We start from the raw sequence: 17940 nt of genomic DNA, 5'->3' as shown, positions 1-17940 counted from the left end.
AAAAAAAAAAAAAAAAAAAAAAAGTAGAAGCACAATCATGAACACAACCCTTCCTCACGAAAATAGAAATGGAAAAAGGAGAAAAAAATTGAAAAAATTAATTAAAAGAAAAAGAAAAAAAGAAAATCACAATTACTCACGTCAGTAATTTTTCCATCTTTACTTCTGATAACTTGGACAAAGTAATCTTCTTCATCACCTGTTGCAGTCACTTGAAAGCATCCTATAATGATACAATCAGCACGAACCCACTTGATAGAGTCAACTGAAAAATCAGGAAAAATCAAGTTAAAACATGGTACCAGAAGTATTTTCTAGAATGATAAATAAAATTTTCATTAAGAGTAAAAATAGTATTTTTGTTGTTTATTACATAATAGTATCATTTTCAATTTATTTTAGGCTTCAGATATTTGTTTTTTACATTTCTTAAATTTTCTGGATTATTACAATTTAGTTAGAATTTAACTTGTATAATAATTCCTTGTTCTATTGGAAACCTCGTTTAGTTATACTTTTATTTTGGAGAAGGAACGACATAGTAATTAAAAAGAATTACATAAGCGGAAGGAAGAGGCAAATTCCCAGACTAGCCATAGAGTACCCAAAACCCTGCAATTGAAGATTTATTTTAGCTTCTTTTGTCTTAGTTTGTAAGCTTGTTAGTGTTTTTCACTTATCTCAATGAAACTTTGGCTTAGCATAATTATTAAAAAAATAATATTTGAAATTTTAAATAAATAACTAATGACAATGACAATCATCCCAATTTAAAATTGCATGGGAGACAATGTCTTCAAAATTCCCATGATTTCTCTCTAGTCAATAACCCCCATATAACAATGACAATTATCCCAATCAAGAATTTTTTTTTTTTCTTTTACCACTAATCATTGGCAATCAAATCTATCCCACGATAGTAACCAAACTAAATAGGGTTAAAATAAGAATAAAAAAGTATGCTGAGATCACTGAGGAAGAACGCAAGGTACTCCTTTCCATGCTAACAACTCAAACTCAACTTGTAGCCAACCTTAGAAACACTAAGTTTGTGTTCCACTCAGATAGATCACAAAAGTAACATATAAGAAACATTCACGTTTCAACACTTTACAGACATCATTTTTACACACACACAGAGAGAGAGAGAGAGAGAACCTTTCACCGCAAAGTCCGTATCAGTGTCACCATTCCCTAAACTCGGCAAGAGTGACATGGACAGACGTTCCTTGAATTTATATGAGAAAACAGTAAGAGTGTCCTTTTTAGCCACAGCAATGAATTTTCCTTTCACACTGCATTCAACTAAAATCCAAAATAAGATTTTTAAAAAGTATAAAAATAGTAGCTCCACATATATAAGCTTTGCTCATAATAATTCATGTAAATGAATTGCTTTCATAAAAAAAAATAGCAAAAAAGCAGGGGCAAGAAAATACAACAAATAAGAACTTCTCTTCCAAAGACACTGCAGAGTATATGTGGGGAAAAAAAAGAACAAAAAGAATACAATAACTAAAATAGTTCACTATACAAGGACAAAACATATATGGACAAACAAAGTCTCATTGATTAAATGAAATATACAAGGATAAACAATAGATGAAGTACCTAGAAGAATTGAGTAGAAAGATGCAAATTTTAGAGACCTCGTCTAATTTTTATGAAGGGACACCCAGAACTGGATAATTTCACAGGAAAAAATAGAAAGTTCAGGGAAATACAGCATCTCTACTTGCATATACGTTGCAAAAAGATTCGTCTTCTTGAAGTAGAAATTCAAAATAAGCCTTTTAATAGCCCAAGATATCCATGACCATGGCAACTGTACTTTTTTTAACTGACATTTTGAAGCTTTTTACTGTAGAGTGTGATGCTTCTGACAAATGGTGTAGACGGAAAATATGATGTTTGCACAACCATATAAGATTATAAATTGATATGCATATTGTAACACGAGCTAAAAGATAAACTACCTATTACTCGAGGATAAAAAAAATTGGGGCAAAAGCAACAACATGCAATATTTCAATATTAAATAATGTATTTTGATGAGCAAACCGAGTTTAATAGAAGTGTGAAAACAATAGTCCTAACCATCGTCAATTAAATATACAGTCATTTAATATAAAATGTAAGAAACTTATCAAACGCCACTTAAATTTGCCATTGTGAATTATATACATAAGTTACTGTACAAAAGTACACAGCGTACCAGCATCAATATCGTGCATGATATGTTTAAAAGGACCACTAGCCGATCCTTGATATAACTTTCCATGTTTTGAAAGAACCAGATAAGAATTTTCCGGCTTTCTGGTCCATTTGAAGTCTTTGATGCAACTGGAATCAGTTGTTGAACAAGAGAAAGAGGGTTCTTCACCCTGCATAGCAGCAATGAAATGGAAGAAAATGACGTGCAAGAAAAATAACTAAAAAAATACCCCCACTAGCAATAAGAGTGAATCAGCGTCAAATAAATGGAAAACTTGCTGAGAGATTAGAAGATTTCGATCTTAAGGTAACTTCCAGAGAGAAAAACCATGTAATTACTCTGTGCAGTAACTTAATTCAGTAACGTACATAACCAATGATTGTCATATTTTCCCCGTTGATGCAAATAACCAAAATGACATTTCAGGGTAACGGTGCTTTGAAATTAGGACAAGCTTCAGCTAAAAGCACTACCTTATCAAGCAACGAGTCAACTAAAAAAAGATGAACATCACCAGCTACGACGGCAGCAAGAAAAGAATTATCATTGGAAAGTGCTAGAACATGAACTTTTCCGACGGAAACATCCACAATACTCAAATCCTGGATTGAAGAACCAGTCCCCCCGTTTTTCATCTCCTTAGCTGAAGCAACTACATCCTTGGTCCTCACCGCAAAAAACCCTAAACAAACAAAATTCTTCAGAAAATCAACAGTATTCACAACAAAAGGGGAAGCAATTGAAATTACCAACCAGACAAATGGGCAACGAATATGAGACCAAAACTCTCGGACACAGCAAGAGGCTGGGAAGGAGGACTTCCAGGATCAAAAATGGAGTCATTGAGCTTGACAGGAACAGGTTCGCCGATCTTTTCGAAGTAGTAATCGTTGGTTTCAACATGCTCCCCTTCGTAAGAGTCTTCCAATGGAATAGGAGTTGAAGAAGTGGAATGCCGTGAATCAACGGAAGCCATGAATTGACTGAAGCTTTTCTCTGAATCGAGAGAGAAGCTCTGCTCTGCCCAAGGTTTTTGAAGCAAACGAACGTTCCTTCCCTCTTCTTCTCCGACTTGAGGGGTTTTTGGAGTTCGCACTCTTTAAGTGCCTGGGCGGTAAGCGTGTGGGAGATTAAACATATAGCTCCGATTTTAAGCTGTGGAATTTTTCCCAAAAAAATTAAATAATAATAATAATGTAAAAGTCATTTATACCCCTATTATATTTCATATACTTTTAAACTTTAAAAATAATTTCAAAAATAGTTATTTCAAAAATACATTTAAAATTGTTTTAAAAATTTTAGCACCCGTTCATAAATACTCATGAACTTTTTTAGAATGACGTTAAAAATATTTATAGATGATCTATAAGGTGTCAATAGTCAAAATGTGTGATTATATGACTCGATAATCTGACCGATCTAGATTACCGAACCCAAAACATATGGATTTGTTGGATAATGAAAGTCCCACATCGGCTAATTTAGGGAATGATGATGGATTTATAAACCAATTACCCTCTCTATTTGTATGAGTCCTTTTGGGGAAGTCCAAAGCAAAGTCATGAGACTGGTAAGTTGATTTGAGAGTATGTGGACAATAACATACTGTGGAAATTAATTAATTATTTTAAATTTTTTTAAAAGTATTTATTAATCATTTTATTCGAATTATTGTATTATTTTTTATTTTTTATTATTATTATTTTTGTTGCCATTTGGATATTTGTTGTTAAAAAAATAAATAAAATAAAAAATTGGAAGCCTTAGCGCCTCTGTAGAAGCCGAGAGAGGGAGGAAATGAGCTCGCAGCTACTTCCAATCTCCTCTCTTCCATCCATCGCCATAGCCAAAGCTCAAAATCAAACTCCATTAAAGCCAAGCTCCATTTCCATATCCTCATCTCCTCTTCCATCTCACACTCTTTCAGAAAGAACGCACATCCCATCCCATGTCTACAGGCACCCAGCCGCCGTGCTTCTCGAGCTCTGCACTTCCATGAAAGAGCTCTGCCAAATCATCCCACTGGTCATAAAAAATGGCCTCTACAACGAGCATTTATTTCAAACCAAGCTCGTCAGCTTATTTTCCAAGTACGGCAGCATCAACGAGGCCGCTCGTGTTTTCGAGCCGATTGAGGACAAGATCGACGTTCTCTACCACACGATGCTAAAAGGATACGCGAAGAATTCTTCGTTGGAGACTGCTCTTGCTTTTCTTTGTCGAATGAGGTACGATGATGTTAAGCCTGTTGTGTATAATTTTACTTATTTGCTTAAGGTTTGTGGCGATAATGCGGATTTGAAGAGGGGTAGGGAGATTCATGGGAATCTGATTAAGAATTCGTTTGGGGCGAATGTATTTGCCATGACTGGTGTTGTGAATATGTATGCGAAGTGTAGACAGATTCACGATGCACACAAGATGTTCGACAGAATGCCTGTGAGAGATTTGGTGTCTTGGAATACGATTATAACAGGGTTTTCCCAAAATGGGTTTGCAAATAAGGCCCTGGAGTTGGTTTTGAGTATGCAAGATGAAGGCCAAAGGCCTGATTCGATTACATTGGTTACTGTTCTTCCTGCTGCTGCTGATATTGGATCGTTAATGGTGGGGAAATCTATTCATGGGTATGCCATTAGAGCTGGATTTTCAAAGCTTGTTAATATTTCAACTGCTTTGGTTGATATGTATTCAAAATGTGGATCAGTTGATACAGCTAGATTGATTTTTGATGGAATGGAACAGAAGACTGTTGTGTCATGGAATTCCATGATGGCTGGATATGTGCAAAGTGGTGAACCAGAGATGGCTATTGCAATTTTTGAGAAGATGTTGGAGGAAGGAATAGAGCCTACCAATGTAACGATTATGGAAGCGTTACATGCCTGTGCCGATTTGGGTGATTTCGAAATGGGGAAGTTCGTTCATAAGTTCGTCGATAAGTTAAATCTTGGTTCGGACATTTCCATTATGAACTCATTGATATCTATGTATTCGAAGTGTAATCGAGTCGACATTGCTTCTGATATCTTCAAGAACTTACATCGAAAAACTCTTGTCTCATGGAATGCAATGATATTGGGTTATACTCAAAATGGAAGAGTGAGTGAAGCTTTGAATTGTTTTTGTGAGATGCAATCTTTAGGTATAAAATCTGATTCATTTACAATGGTTAGTGTGATACCTGCTCTTGCAGAATTATCAGTCACTCGCCAAGCTAAGTGGATACATGGACTAATTATTCGATCTTGTTTGGACAAAAATATTTTCGTAGCGACTGCTCTCGTCGACATGTATGCAAAATGTGGAGCAATTCATATGGCAAGGAAGCTTTTCGACATGATCGATGACCGACATGTCATAACATGGAATGCAATGATAGATGGATATGGAACACACGGACTCGGAAGAGCTGTGGCAAACCTTTTTGACGAGATGCGAAGGGGAACAGTTGAGCCAAATGATATTACATTCTTATGCGTTATTTCCGCTTGTAGTCACTCAGGTTTGGTAGACGAAGGACTTCGTTATTTTGAGAGCATGAAACAAGACTATGGATTAGAGCCTTCGATGGATCACTATGGTGCGATGGTCGACCTTCTCGGTCGAGCTGGTAGGATCAAGGAGGCTTGGGATTTTATAGGAAACATGCCAGTTAGTCCCGGGATTACTGTGTACGGTGCCATGTTGGGTGCGTGTAAAATTCACAAAAACGTCGAGTTTGGAGAGAAATCAGCCAATAAACTGTTTGAGATGAACCCTGATGAAGGTGGCTATCATGTGTTGCTTGCAAATATTTATGCTTCTGCTTCGAAGTGGGGCAAGGTAGCTGAAGTAAGAAGAACAATGGAGAAGAAAGGGCTTAAGAAGACTCCTGGTTGCAGCTTTGTGGAGCTAAGAAACGAGGTCCATTCCTTTTATTCAGGGAGCACAACTCATCCACAATCCAAGAGAATTTACGCCTTTCTTGAGGTACTTGGGGATGAAATCAAGGCAGCTGGCTATGTGCCCGACACGAACTCGATACACGATGTGGAAGACGATGTTCAGGAGCAGCTTCTCAATAGCCATAGCGAGAAGCTCGCCATTGCTTTCAGTCTTTTGAACACGAGTCCGAACACTACGATACACGTACGAAAGAATCTACGAGTGTGTGGAGATTGTCACAATGCAACGAAGTATATTTCGCTCGTGACCGGAAGGGAAATCATAGTAAGGGATATGCATAGATTTCATCATTTCAAAAATGGAACTTGTTCTTGTGGAGATTATTGGTGAACTTTAGCCATGCTGTTTCTTATACATCATAGTTGTAACACACTATTGAAAATCATACGATCAGCTTGAAAGCATTCGGGAGGTGATTAGTCATTTCTGGCCAAGCTTCTATTAGGTCGATCACTACATAACTAAAGAGATCCATATACCAATCATGAGCGATAGTGAAACTTGTAGCTTCTAGGACGAATCTGAGCCACTAATTGATTGGGGAAGGAGGCATACCATACGTCTCCTAGATTAGTAACGACTGAAATACGAGGAAAAAAACGACACCAAATTTCAATGAACTATTTAAGCTATCAGTGTGGTTGATTCGAGAATTACCAATGACTTTCGATAGACTGGTTTCATCTTCGAATTCGTTGACCATGTAAGGTAATCCACTTGGATGACAAATAATTTTATGAACATGTTTTTTCATATTTATTTTAGATCGAACATTATTTTTAATAAATTATCTGAAAATAAATCCTTTCGAATAAATGGCTTTCTTTCCAAAGAATATAGAATAATATTTTTTTTTTCTTTCCAATCTTATTATAATTAAACTGTATTGGGAATAATTTTTTTTTTTTTTTTTTTTTTTTGAATTGACCATAAATTTTAATTAATTTGGTTCAAGATAATCCTAGTTTGAAGATGAACACATTAATCAACAAAGTCCATAAAATTTACATGTACATGAATCAAACTCACTATCGAACATGATTCAAACCCTAATTAATTCAAATGGCCAAATGAAATTTATAATGTTTTTTTATTTATTGCAAACAGAAATGAATTGATAATTCATTTAGATTTACTTTTCAATTGCGGAGTCGCGGGTCGATCTCAATAATTTATACACTTCGAGAGCGTTTTAGATAATTTGAGAATACCGGTGGTTAGGAACCCGACACGATTCGGAAAGCGACGTTGGATGCAGAAATCTACACAAATTTGGGGATTTTCAATTCAAACCAGGTTCTTAGGGCATTGATTTTCCAGGTTTCATCTTCGTTTTTGTTTGTGAATCGATTGAGTTCGTTTCAATTTCGATTATATAGGAAAAAAAAAATTTAATTCGAGTTGTATCATTGGGAGAGGGAGATCGGTCGAGAATCGATATGACTCCTGTTTGTCCCTTCGTGAAATCTGCTCGTCCCGACGACGCTTCTTCTCGGAAGCACCAGCCGGAATCTGCTTGTCCTTTTGCGAAATCCGGCCGTTCCGATGATGCTTCTTCACGAAAACAGCAATCATCGGAGTCTTCTTGTCCGTTTTCGAAATCTGCTCGTTCGGACGACGCTTCTTTGAAGAAGGATCAGCCTGAGGCGGAGAAAGACGTTGCCGATGCCGCTAAAACTGGCGGCAAATGTCCATTCGGATATGATTCTCAAACTTTCAAGATTGGCCCTCTAAGCTGTATGATTTGTCAGGCACTTCTCTTTGAATGCAGCAGATGTGTCCCCTGTTCTCACATTTTCTGCAAGTAATTTGTCAGCTATGGTGCTTTTTGATCTTCGTTTTAGTTTCTTTTGGGAATCCTTCAGGCATTTATTCGTTTGTTTCTTGTTGAATTGAACTAGAGCATGTATATCACGCTTTAATGATTGCCCCCTGTGTGGAGCTGACATTGAGAAGATTGAAGCACACGCTGATCTGCAAGCCACGGTTGATCGATTCATTGAAGGTCATGCGAGAATCAAGAGATCTCAGATGAACTCTGACAAAGAGCAGGAGGAAGTTAGTGAAAGTAAAGTAGTCATTTATGAAGATTTGTCCATGGAGAGAGGTGCTTTCTTGATCCAACAAGCCATGAGGGTAATATTCCTTGTTGTTTTCTTCCTGTTTCGTTCATGCCCTTGATCTCTTATTGCATGTTTGATCATCTCACTGCAATCAATTGAATCTTTCCTTTGAAATCCTTTTATTTGGAGGATCTAATTAAACCCGTCTACTAGAGAGATGTTGTCATACCCTTATAAAAAATGTTTTGTTCTCCTCGCCAGTTGATATGGGATCTCACAATCCACCCCATTTGGGGCCCAACATCTTCGTTGGCACTCGTTCCTCTTTTCAATTGATGTGGGATCTCACAATCCACCCCCTTTTGGGGCCCAACGTCCTCGTTGACACATCGCCCAGTGTCTTACTCTAATACATTCGTAATAGCTCAAGCCCACCACTAGCAAATATTGTCCTCTTTGGGTTTTCCCTTTCGGGATTCCCCTCAAGGTTTTTAAAAGCGTCTATCAGGGAGAGGTTTCTATACCTTTATAAAGAATGTTTCATTCTCCTCTCCAACCAATGTGGGATCTCACAATTTTCTATCTCTGAGCACACACAGAAAGAAAGCAAAAATTTAGGAAACGGTTGTCTAAACACCATTTACAGAAATTGGGAAACTCCATTTCCTAACATCCCTTTTTGTTCTTAAAGGTTTTGAACTCAACTCTGGCTTTTATTGCAGGCATTTCGTGCCCAGAATATTGAAAGTGCCAAATCCAGGCTCACTATCTGTGTTGAAGATATTCGAGATCAATTAGAAAGAGCAGGCAATTCATCAGAATTATGCTCACAGCTTGGAGCAGTTCTAGGCACACTTGGTGATTGTTGGTATGTTGGCTCCCTTCTCTCTCTCTCTCTCTCTCTCTCTCTCTCTCATGAATATTGTCCAGTAGTTTAGTGTTTATTGAAACTTAGGTGGTGAGTTTTTGAATTAGATGTTTCTCTTTGAGTCCTCTCGGTTTCACATCGGCCTATTTGTTGGTAACAATGGTCAACTAGTAGGTCTTTTAGGCATTCAGATTCTTGAGTTATCATACTAACTACTAGCATTTGTAATTAAATGAAATCCTGATGTAAATATTCCTTGCAAGTATCTGAACATTATTATTTGTCCAAAAATTTTTAGTTCACCAAAACAATATCCATAAATCTTGATGTAAGGGTCTGTTGTTCGATCCTACTTTACAGTCGAGCAGCTGGGGATGCTAGTTCTGCAATAAAGCACTTCGAAGAAAGTGTAGAATTTCTCTCAAAACTACCCGAAAAGACTCGCGAGGTTCTTTATTTGAAACTTTTGTGAATTATCAACTGCTTGCTTTTGTAATACTTAGTAATCCTTTTCTTCTTAACTCAGGTCACGCATACACTTTCTGTTTCACTAAATAAAATTGGCGATCTTAAGTATTATGAAGGAGACCTTCAAGCTGCAAGATCTTATTATCTGCAGTCTCTTAATGTTCGCCAAGATGCAAGCAAGCATCATTCAGAAGATCCATCCCAGGTTTGTGATTGTGAATTTCTTATATGAAATTTTTTATCCTAAAAGATAACATGTCGCGTATGCTATCCAGTTCTAGAACCTTTTAGCGATAAGTAGTTTCGTTGAAGGTCCATCGACCAAAATGGATGTTAATAGAGACAATAAAGTCCTAGTGGGCAAAAACTAATTTTTGAACATCATCAACTGCATCTTATACACTATGAAATAAAAACTTAAAGGAATCTTTCTGGGCGCGGACTAGCAAGAAAGCTCAAGGGTACAAAAAACTGACCTTAATGCCTCATTCTCTTTCAAAATTGTCCAGTGTTTTCTTTTGCATTCCGTGTACCCAAAAGGAACGCGAAGTTATACCATTAAATACCGACATAGTTTTGCAAATCAACTTGATGTAGTAGCTTAGTAGGGATAGTTTGAAGATTTTTGCATCTTTTTTGAAGTTTACTGTTTTAGTTATTGACTGTTAGCTTAGTAGGGACCTTGAAATTAAGTTCAACATTGAATAACGTTCTTTTTCCATTTTTCTTTTTAAAATTCTAAAGAGGGTCGATGTGAGATTGTGTTATCCGTATCAGTGTGATGTTCTATCCAGAACAAATGACTGTTGTCAGTTGAGATCGAAGAAAAAAAATCCTATTTAGACACATTGTTGGAGGGGGCCATTTATCTAACAGCATATAACAAGTTCCAAGAGAAAAAATATAACTTCAGAAATCCTTCATTGCAATCAATGAAACTCAATGGGTATTTTGTAGAGTCGATGTAATCTTGACTTAATAGTTGGTTGAGTACTCTTCAAATGCTTACTATCGACCCTTTGTAGTTTAGAATATGATTGGTGTTAGGAATTCTTGGTCCATTCTTGCTTACGAAGACTTCGATTGTGGATTTTATCGTCACATTATCATACGTTAAAATAATTAAATAAATGATATTGTTCAAGTTCCTCATGGTTTCTGAAATGGTTTATTCACCTTATTGCTTGTTAGATCCTAGATGTGGCTGTTTCGCTTGCAAAAGTGGCGGATGTGGACAGTGGTCTAGGAAATGAGGATATGGCAGTTAATGGGTTCGAGGAAGGCATAAAGTTATTGGAATCATTAACACTGAACTCGGAGAATCCTGGTCTTGAGCAGCGAGTAAGGCTAAGATTCTTTGTTGCCGAACCTTTATACATCATGTTTTAATTAGTTGAACTATATTTGAGTTAATCGACATTATTTCTATTTTACTCGTAGCGTCAATCTGTGTTGAAGTTCCTCGAAGGTCAACTTGCAGAGCGACAAAAGGCAACTCAATCCAGTTGATGGAAAGACGTGATGATGACTTCTGTTAGAGATCGTTCCGATGTTCTATATGGAATATGCAACGTCTTAGTTAAGCAAATAAGCTCCTTTTAGCCGAGAAACGTGGAAGATTGCGAGCGTTAAGGAAATTTGTCACTATGGAATACGTCGACTTAGATGCTCTCATCGTGTTTTCTTCAGCATATAGTACAGAAGCATACATAATCCGATGGTGCTTTATTCGCATTGCTGAATCAGCAGGTCTGCCCAGTCATCACGCGTCACGTCTCGTTTATAAAGGTGTTATCGTTTCTAATAAGTCTGGTTTTTGTAGAATTTAGCAGGAACTCCTCACGCTCTTTTTCAGTGAAGTTGTTTGCTAAGCTTGAATCTCTGAAATAAATTGAACTCTAAGTAGTACTTGATCTTGTTTATGATGCTTTCTTCCAAAAAGAGACTTGTTTAGTCATGCAATATTCAGTTGAAAATCGTGGACCTTTCATTGGCATTATAATGCCTTAATATAATATCTTAAAACTTTACCACTAACCACAATGAATTAATAGAGTTCTGGGTTTAGACGTTTACGTGCTACCATAGTATATAAACATTTACAATACAATACTTTGAAACATTTACAATACAATACTTTGAAACGTTTACAATACGATACTTTGAAGTGTATCAAATTATAAAGGGAACCACTTGGTATTATTATAATGCCGAAGTGTCAATGACCATTCATATTTATGTTCCTCTCTTGTTCTTGTTCCATTTCTTATTTCTCCTTCGGCGAAATTAAACGGTATGATATCTGTCAATAATAACACAATCAGATATCGTGTGGGCAATTGAGAACTAACTATCGATCTTTAAAAGACAATTTAATGTTGCAGGATGAAGAAGTCCCATTCTCATTTCATATGAATCATAGGTTCGAATCTCTATTCCTATTGAATAGTAACTATCGATCTTTTAATGATAATGATGGAACCCTTTTTGTTTGGATTGATGGAGGGGCTGGCCTACCCAGGAACTTAAGATTTTCTGAACCAGCATGACAATTTGACATCATGAGCAGTGTCAACCCACCTGATTACTCCCATCTCTTCCCTCTACAGCTGCACCCTGAGAGTCACAGTAGACCATAGCAATGTCAACTTTTTTCTGGTAGGTTTACGTTAAACCACAATGGTAATATGTACACTACGAGGGGTGATATGGGAAAAGGTCACCAGACAAGTCGTTAGTGGAAAGTGTTGTACGGATGAGCATGGGAGTGAGATTATATTTATGAGATCTCACATTGGTTGGAGAAGAGAATGAAACATTCCTTACACGGGTGTGAAATCCTCTCCCTGGCAGAGGTGTTTTAAAAACCTTGAGGGGAAGCCCAAAAAAGACAATATCTACTAGCGGTGGGCTTGGACTATTACAAATGGCATCAAAGCTAAACACCAGACGATGTACTAGCGAGGAGGCTGAGCCCTGAAGGGGGTTAAACACAAGGTGGTGTGCCAGCAGAGACGTTAAGCCTCAAAGAGGAGTGGATTGGGGGGTCCCCACATCGATTGAAGAAGAGAACGAGTGCCAACAAGGACGCGGGCCCCGAAGGGGGATGGATTGTGAGATCCCACATCGGTTGGAAAGGAGAACGAAACATTCTTTATAAGGGTGTGAAAATCTCTCCCTAGCATACACGTTTTAAAAACCTTGTGGAAAAGCTCAAAGAGGACAATATCTCCGGAGCATTTATTTATGAGCATTAGAACAATGTTCTAGGGTGTAAAGTTACCGGCTCTCCTGAATTGGCTGGGCTGTCTTGTATTCTTGTTGGAACCATGTTTTCCCTTTAGTTTCAATCAAAGAGTAAGGAAGTATCCTTAGAGGTTGATCGAAAGGGTGGAGCTCACAGCAACCTGAAACTCAGGCAAAGTGACTAGACATCATGAGCAGCTTAACCATCTAATTATACCAGCTCTGTCTCTGAAATAATATTTTTAAGTATGTAAACCCCATACAATCAAATCACTGAGCATAGCATTCAGGTTAATGGATGAAATAGTTTATGGTACAAACTAATCTCTCTATCCAAATAAGAGGCATCAGACATTCAATCTTGTGTCGGGAACAAATATCATTATTTGTTGGAAATATGTACAGACTGATCATTGCAATTATTAAGGATATCTTGTAGAGTATAAAATGAAGGTGCAAAAGAACTGACCCTTTTTTCAAATTTCTCAGCAGCAGCAGCAGCAGTTTTTCTCGAACCAAGTATCAACAGGAGACTTCAAGCAAAGATCTGAACATAAAAGATCAAAAAAGTAATTTTATAGATCCGGAATCATATGTAGGATTGCTTTTGGGTCATTCCATTGATCTACTGAGTTCTTTGGCGTTCTTTAGAACCCTCATAAGTCTGCCAATTTCAAAAGATGGCAGGCTTAGTTTTTAAACAGCATGGATTTGCCTCTTTTGAAGCTTTGCACCTTCAGGAGCAAAAGTTTGTACCATCACTATGACAATTACACTCGACAGCTCAAATGCCCTTAGCCCACGGTTCTTTTAATCCTTCCTTCCACAGTTCCCATCTCCATTTTGGTCTTGGATGATTAACTGCACGTTTTGACATAATTCCACCAGCAAGGTGAGAATCGGCATTGTGATAGATGAGCAATTCCATACCGAGGGAGTCAGTACATTTTTCCAAAATGGGAATGATAAATGGAAGTTTTAACTCAATCTTGTAGGTTTCAAGGCTAGCATGAATCTTTTTCAAATCTCTCATCCCTATCCGCCCATCCAAACCTTCAGCTTGATAACAAGTCTCGGCTTCTGAGAAAACTCCTGGACCCAATTTAAGAAAGCTAAGATTTGGAAATATTTCAAACAGTGTATCAAGGCAAAGCTTAACAGATTCAACAGATTCAGCACGTTGCATTGTATTGAGAGTGAGTTCCTTTATAGTTCTTGCAGATGAAAATGTTGTGATGAGACTGTAAAGACACGGAAAATGAAGCTGAAGCTTTCTCAAGCAAGGAAATTCATTAACTTGTAACCCACTTGCATCTTGTAGACAAAAATGAAAATCAGATACCATGGGAGTTTGGATAATAAGAGATTTTGGTTTGACACACTTCAGTTCAAGTTTTGATAGGCTTGGTGCACATATGCTCAGAGAAACTGGAGCATTTGACACTGTCCATCGACAGGTTTTAAGCTGTGACAGATGAATTTTTGGTTCATTTAGGCCCCCAACCCCTATCAAATTAAGAATTTCAAGATGAGGGAAGTTATAGTTAACCTCGCTCAGATCTTCATCATCTAATCTTATAAATTCTAGGGTCAGACACTTGAGGGAATTCAATCTATTCAGACCATCCACAGACAACCAAGCGTTCTTCAATTCAAGTTCCTGAAGATTGCCACCTACAAGAAGAAACAAGTCAAGGTCAAAAAAATGGACAATAACATGAAAATTTTAAGGTCATGGAAATATTTTGAATGGAAAATAGAACCAAGATGATAACCCAAGTCACTTCAAACGAATAGAAACAAATTGGTCCTGGTATCAGGCAAATTAATGGATCTTACATCTACCTGGATGAAAAACCCGACCAAAAGTTCAACTAATGGGAAACGAGAATCGTTCTTTAACAGTTAGTTCTCTAAGTGAAAAACAATAATAATAGTAAATAGTCTAGAATACCAAATACTCGGCTTGATTCTAAGATTGAACCTCTCTTTTCCTAAATCCATCCAAACACTGATTGTTTCTTAGTGCTTGCACTGATCCATGAGACGTCGATAAAATAAAGAAAGGAGAGTATGACAATGCCTTCTGAGGGTTAAAAAGCCTGCTCGTTTTTCTCCTCTTGTCCAAATTATTTCAACCATATGACTTTACTAACCAAATTTCGGTCTTTCTAAAATCTCACAATGACACACCACGAAGTTGCCCTTTTGGCATCCTTATTGTTTCCATTTTCAGAAGCCAAGTGCGCCTATGCTATTCATTCAGCCATGACCAGACCACATAAACACGAACTTCATTATATTACCATCAAAACAGAGGAAATAATAACTGAGATTTAAGAACTGGCTTGCAACAGATGGCGTGTCATGATACTTGATAGTCTACCATACTTTCAAAGTTGACATGATGGTTAAATCACTACAACTTAAGCTACATCTTTTATTCATCCTAGCACCCTCACTAGTGGGCTTGAACTTGAGTGGAAATTCTAGCAGTTGACAATATATTAACCGGGGAGGAAATAGTATCACATAAGTTCAAATATAGTACCTTCTGCAATGATACAATTTTAAAACAACGTTTAACCCATAAATTCAAGCTGATGAATTAATTTAATCTTGTATACAAATTCTTAACCATCCACAATATCCCATATTTCCTTGGTAAAAGACACACAGAATTATTGGAGATTACCCTCTACATCCTCACAGCGATCCCTTGCATTTTCCTGTTTCTTCGTCCCATGTTCTTATTGATCATAATGAACTAGCAAATCAATTCCAACATTTTCAACAATTCAAAAAACGGTTCATGTACGTCTCAGTCTTCCAGACGTGGAAACGTCTAGAAGTTCAGATGAACGTAAGCAGTTCCATGAAGAAATTGATATTTTAAAGCAATAAGATAGCGAAACTTACAGCATAAAGTAATTAGCGCCAAAATCTTCGATTGCCTCCAGCATGATTGAACCCAAAAATCCACTATTGACAAGGAAGTCAAGCCTCTACCAATCGCCGGCAGCCATTCCCTAGCGAAACCAACATCCGTCAAGAACAAGTCATCAGACCAATCCTCAACATCGTCGTGCTCATACGAAATCCGTCCAAGCGACTTCTCCACACCGATCGACACAGAATCGAGAGCCACAAAATCGTTCATCAGACTCTTCAATATGACCTTGAAAGGCATTACTAACAACCTCGTCTCCACAGCCCTAGACTTGAGATATCGATCCAATGAACAAAATAGGTTCACTGACCTAACCTCACGAGAAAGAACATTAAGAGATTTGGAAGCCACACGGCACCGAGCCAAATCGGCTGAATCGGACAGTCGATTCAAGATTTCAAGAACTAACGAAGGCGGAAGATCGTCCATGGCGGAGAAAAAAAAAAAGAACGTTTACAGATTCTGTGAAATTGTGGCGATAAATTCATGCATCTCTTCGTTGGCGGTGAGATTGGATCATTGCGATTAACGAACAACGGTTTCAGAGAATATTCAATTTGGTTTCTCTTGTACGGACAAACATGAAGAACAAATAATGGACTTAAAGCACCAACCATATATATATACACAAATGGATAAGCATAGTAATCAAAGCTGGTTTAACCACGAAGTTTGGTTAATTGACCTATCATAGTTAAGTAAATCAAACCATAGTTAAGAAATTGTCAATAAGCTAGCTTTTATTTATTTACTTATTTTAATTCGACATAATATAATTAAATTAATTAAAAGACTCCAAAACATTGATTCTAGCCGTTGCTCGTGAAGAATCTGAGCAAAGAACCGAAGGTAGGGCAGTTAGTTTCGTTCTTTTGACTATTTCACTCAATAGAGTCTGAAAGGATTGAGTTTATTGTATCTAACATAAAAATATTGATTCAAGTTCCTTGTCTGTGGAAACCCGAGCGATAAGCAGGGAATCGAAGGTAGGGCATTTAGTTTTATTCTTTTGACTATTCTGCCCAAATAAGTTGAAAAGGGTCTGGTTTATCACATCTAATATGAAAACATTGACTCTAACTCTTCGCCCGTGGAGAATCCGAGCGAAAAAAAAGAAAGCAAAAACTCGAAGTAGTAGGACAATTAGTTTCGTTTTTTTGACTATTCTGCCCGAAGAAGTCGAAAAGGATCGGGTTTATCACATCTAATATGAAAACATTGACTCTTGCCCATGGCCGCATGCCTATGGCAAGCCAAACCCTTGTCATGTCTTTTCATTCTAGTGTTTTTACTTTTGTAGTTCTAGGGCGTATGACGCCTCAAAAATATCATGTCTAGGCCTGCCAGACATGAAATGCCTCAAAATGTACTATAGGGGGATATGACTAGTTGTCAACTTCTCCCTACCCAAGGTTATATATGCTAAGCCGTTGTTATCTCTCTCTTGCTTGCTATATAACGTCTCTTTCAAAAATCTCTCTTTCTAAAATCTCTCTCTACCCTCGTTTTCCTAAAACCTTCTTTTAAAACCGAGGCTAGAGGCTTGATCATACGTCGCTTAGCCGTAGGCGACGCAAGTACAAATTGGCTTAGCTCACTTGTCGTTGGAAAGTGAGTGCCACACAATCGCTAGTCCGCTGCCTTTAAACGTGCGATTGTGTCAAGTGCTCAACTCTTCATTCATGGAGAACCCGAACGGAAAAAAATAAAGCAGAAACTAGTAGTAGGACAATTAGTTTCGTTCTTGTGACTATTACGTTCACCGAAGTAAGAAATAATTAGGTTTATCGTAAATATTTATAGCATATTTTAGTGGGTTCTTACCATTAATTTGGATTGACTAAAAGTAAAAGATATTAATGATATTTTAAGTTGGTATAGGTTGGGTTGGTCGGGTAGAGACATTTTTTAAACCTAGCCCAATTATTTGGGTTGTCGGGTTTGGTCTGTTGCTTATCACACTCAGCCTCACGGTTTTAAAAACGTGTTTGTTAGGGAAATGTTTCTATACTCTTATAAACAATGTTTCGTTTTCCTCTTCAATCGATGTGAGATCTCACAATTCACCCCCATGAGCGCAACGTCTTCGTTGATACACCGCCCAGTGCACTCTGATACCATTTATAAGGCTAAGTCCACCGCTAACAAATATTGTCTGCTTTGATCCATTATGTATCGT

The 17940-nt window shown here is 37.4% G+C and overlaps 4 protein-coding genes across 9 annotated transcripts in view; 2 read left to right on the top strand and 2 right to left on the bottom strand.

Moving 5' to 3' along the window:
- Nucleotides 1–3313, bottom strand: part of LOC111466378 (nuclear pore complex protein NUP214) — a 17833-nt gene extending 14520 nt beyond the window's left edge. For 3 of the 4 annotated variants that reach the window (XM_023110996.1, XM_023110998.1, XM_023110999.1), the window contains exons 1-5: nucleotides 2969–3313; nucleotides 2689–2897; nucleotides 2216–2384; nucleotides 1159–1305; nucleotides 141–265 (exon numbers count right to left, since the gene is read on the bottom strand). In XM_023110996.1, the coding sequence (XP_022966764.1) occupies nucleotides 141–265; nucleotides 1159–1305; nucleotides 2216–2384; nucleotides 2689–2897; nucleotides 2969–3191 (873 nt within the window). In that variant the 5' untranslated portion in view covers nucleotides 3192–3313. Of the gene's footprint in view, nucleotides 1–140; nucleotides 266–1158; nucleotides 1306–2215; nucleotides 2385–2688; nucleotides 2898–2968 lie in introns of those variants that run through there. The other variant, XM_023111000.1, reaches the window with a different exon arrangement.
- A 685-nt stretch (nucleotides 3314–3998) lies between these two features.
- Nucleotides 3999–6849, top strand: LOC111466556 (pentatricopeptide repeat-containing protein At1g11290, chloroplastic). 2 transcript variants are annotated; one of them, XM_023111265.1, is made up of 2 exons: nucleotides 3999–6376; nucleotides 6437–6849. In XM_023111265.1, exons 1-2 carry the CDS (start codon nucleotides 4016–4018, stop codon nucleotides 6494–6496), a joined length of 2421 nt encoding a protein of 806 aa, XP_022967033.1. In that variant the 5' UTR covers nucleotides 3999–4015; the 3' UTR covers nucleotides 6497–6849. The 2 variants fall into 2 exon arrangements, with proteins under 2 accessions (XP_022967033.1, XP_022967032.1); XM_023111264.1 differs by having other exon boundaries at nucleotides 3999–6849.
- A 455-nt stretch (nucleotides 6850–7304) lies between these two features.
- Nucleotides 7305–11487, top strand: LOC111466377 (protein NCA1). The gene is made up of 7 exons (XM_023110995.1): nucleotides 7305–7970; nucleotides 8068–8302; nucleotides 8952–9097; nucleotides 9458–9545; nucleotides 9624–9770; nucleotides 10757–10906; nucleotides 11006–11487. Exons 1-7 carry the CDS (start codon nucleotides 7606–7608, stop codon nucleotides 11072–11074), a joined length of 1200 nt encoding a protein of 399 aa, XP_022966763.1. The 5' UTR covers nucleotides 7305–7605; the 3' UTR covers nucleotides 11075–11487.
- Nucleotides 11488–11742: 255 nt separating this feature from the next.
- On the bottom strand, nucleotides 11743–16361 carry LOC111466376 (F-box/LRR-repeat protein At4g29420). 2 transcript variants are annotated; one of them, XM_023110994.1, is made up of 3 exons: nucleotides 15731–16361; nucleotides 13281–14485; nucleotides 11743–12181 (listed from the first exon to the last, which is right to left on the bottom strand). In XM_023110994.1, the coding sequence occupies exons 1-2, from the start codon at nucleotides 16188–16190 to the stop codon at nucleotides 13596–13598; spliced, it is 1350 nt and encodes a 449-aa protein (XP_022966762.1). In that variant the 5' UTR covers nucleotides 16191–16361; the 3' UTR covers nucleotides 11743–12181; nucleotides 13281–13595. The 2 variants fall into 2 exon arrangements, with proteins under 2 accessions (XP_022966762.1, XP_022966761.1); XM_023110993.1 differs by having other exon boundaries at nucleotides 11746–12181; nucleotides 12849–14485.
- Nucleotides 16362–17940: the final 1579 nt, after the last annotated feature.

Source organism: Cucurbita maxima, unplaced genomic scaffold, assembly GCF_002738345.1.
Source record: "Cucurbita maxima cultivar Rimu unplaced genomic scaffold, Cmax_1.0 Cma_Scf00031, whole genome shotgun sequence".
Taxonomy (NCBI): domain Eukaryota; kingdom Viridiplantae; phylum Streptophyta; class Magnoliopsida; order Cucurbitales; family Cucurbitaceae; genus Cucurbita; species Cucurbita maxima.
The sequence above is the reverse complement of the archived record's forward strand: the minus strand, read 5'-3'. Positions and strand labels throughout refer to the sequence as shown.

Coding starts and splice junctions, on each gene's coding strand:
- LOC111466377 (XM_023110995.1), top strand. CDS start 7,606: ATGACTCCTGTTTGTCCCTTCGTGAAATCTGCTCGTCCCGACGACGCT. Junction 8,303..8,951: donor TGATCCAACAAGCCATGAGG/GTAATATTCCTT, acceptor CTTTTATTGCAG/GCATTTCGTGCCCAGAATAT. Junction 9,546..9,623: donor TACCCGAAAAGACTCGCGAG/GTTCTTTATTTG, acceptor TTCTTAACTCAG/GTCACGCATACACTTTCTGT.
- LOC111466376 (XM_023110994.1), bottom strand. CDS start 16,190: ATGGACGATCTTCCGCCTTCGTTAGTTCTTGAAATCTTGAATCGACTG. Junction 14,486..15,730: donor GGCGCTAATTACTTTATGCT/GTAAGTTTCGCT, acceptor TTCTTCTTGTAG/GTGGCAATCTTCAGGAACTT.
- LOC111466556 (XM_023111264.1), top strand. CDS start 4,016: ATGAGCTCGCAGCTACTTCCAATCTCCTCTCTTCCATCCATCGCCATA.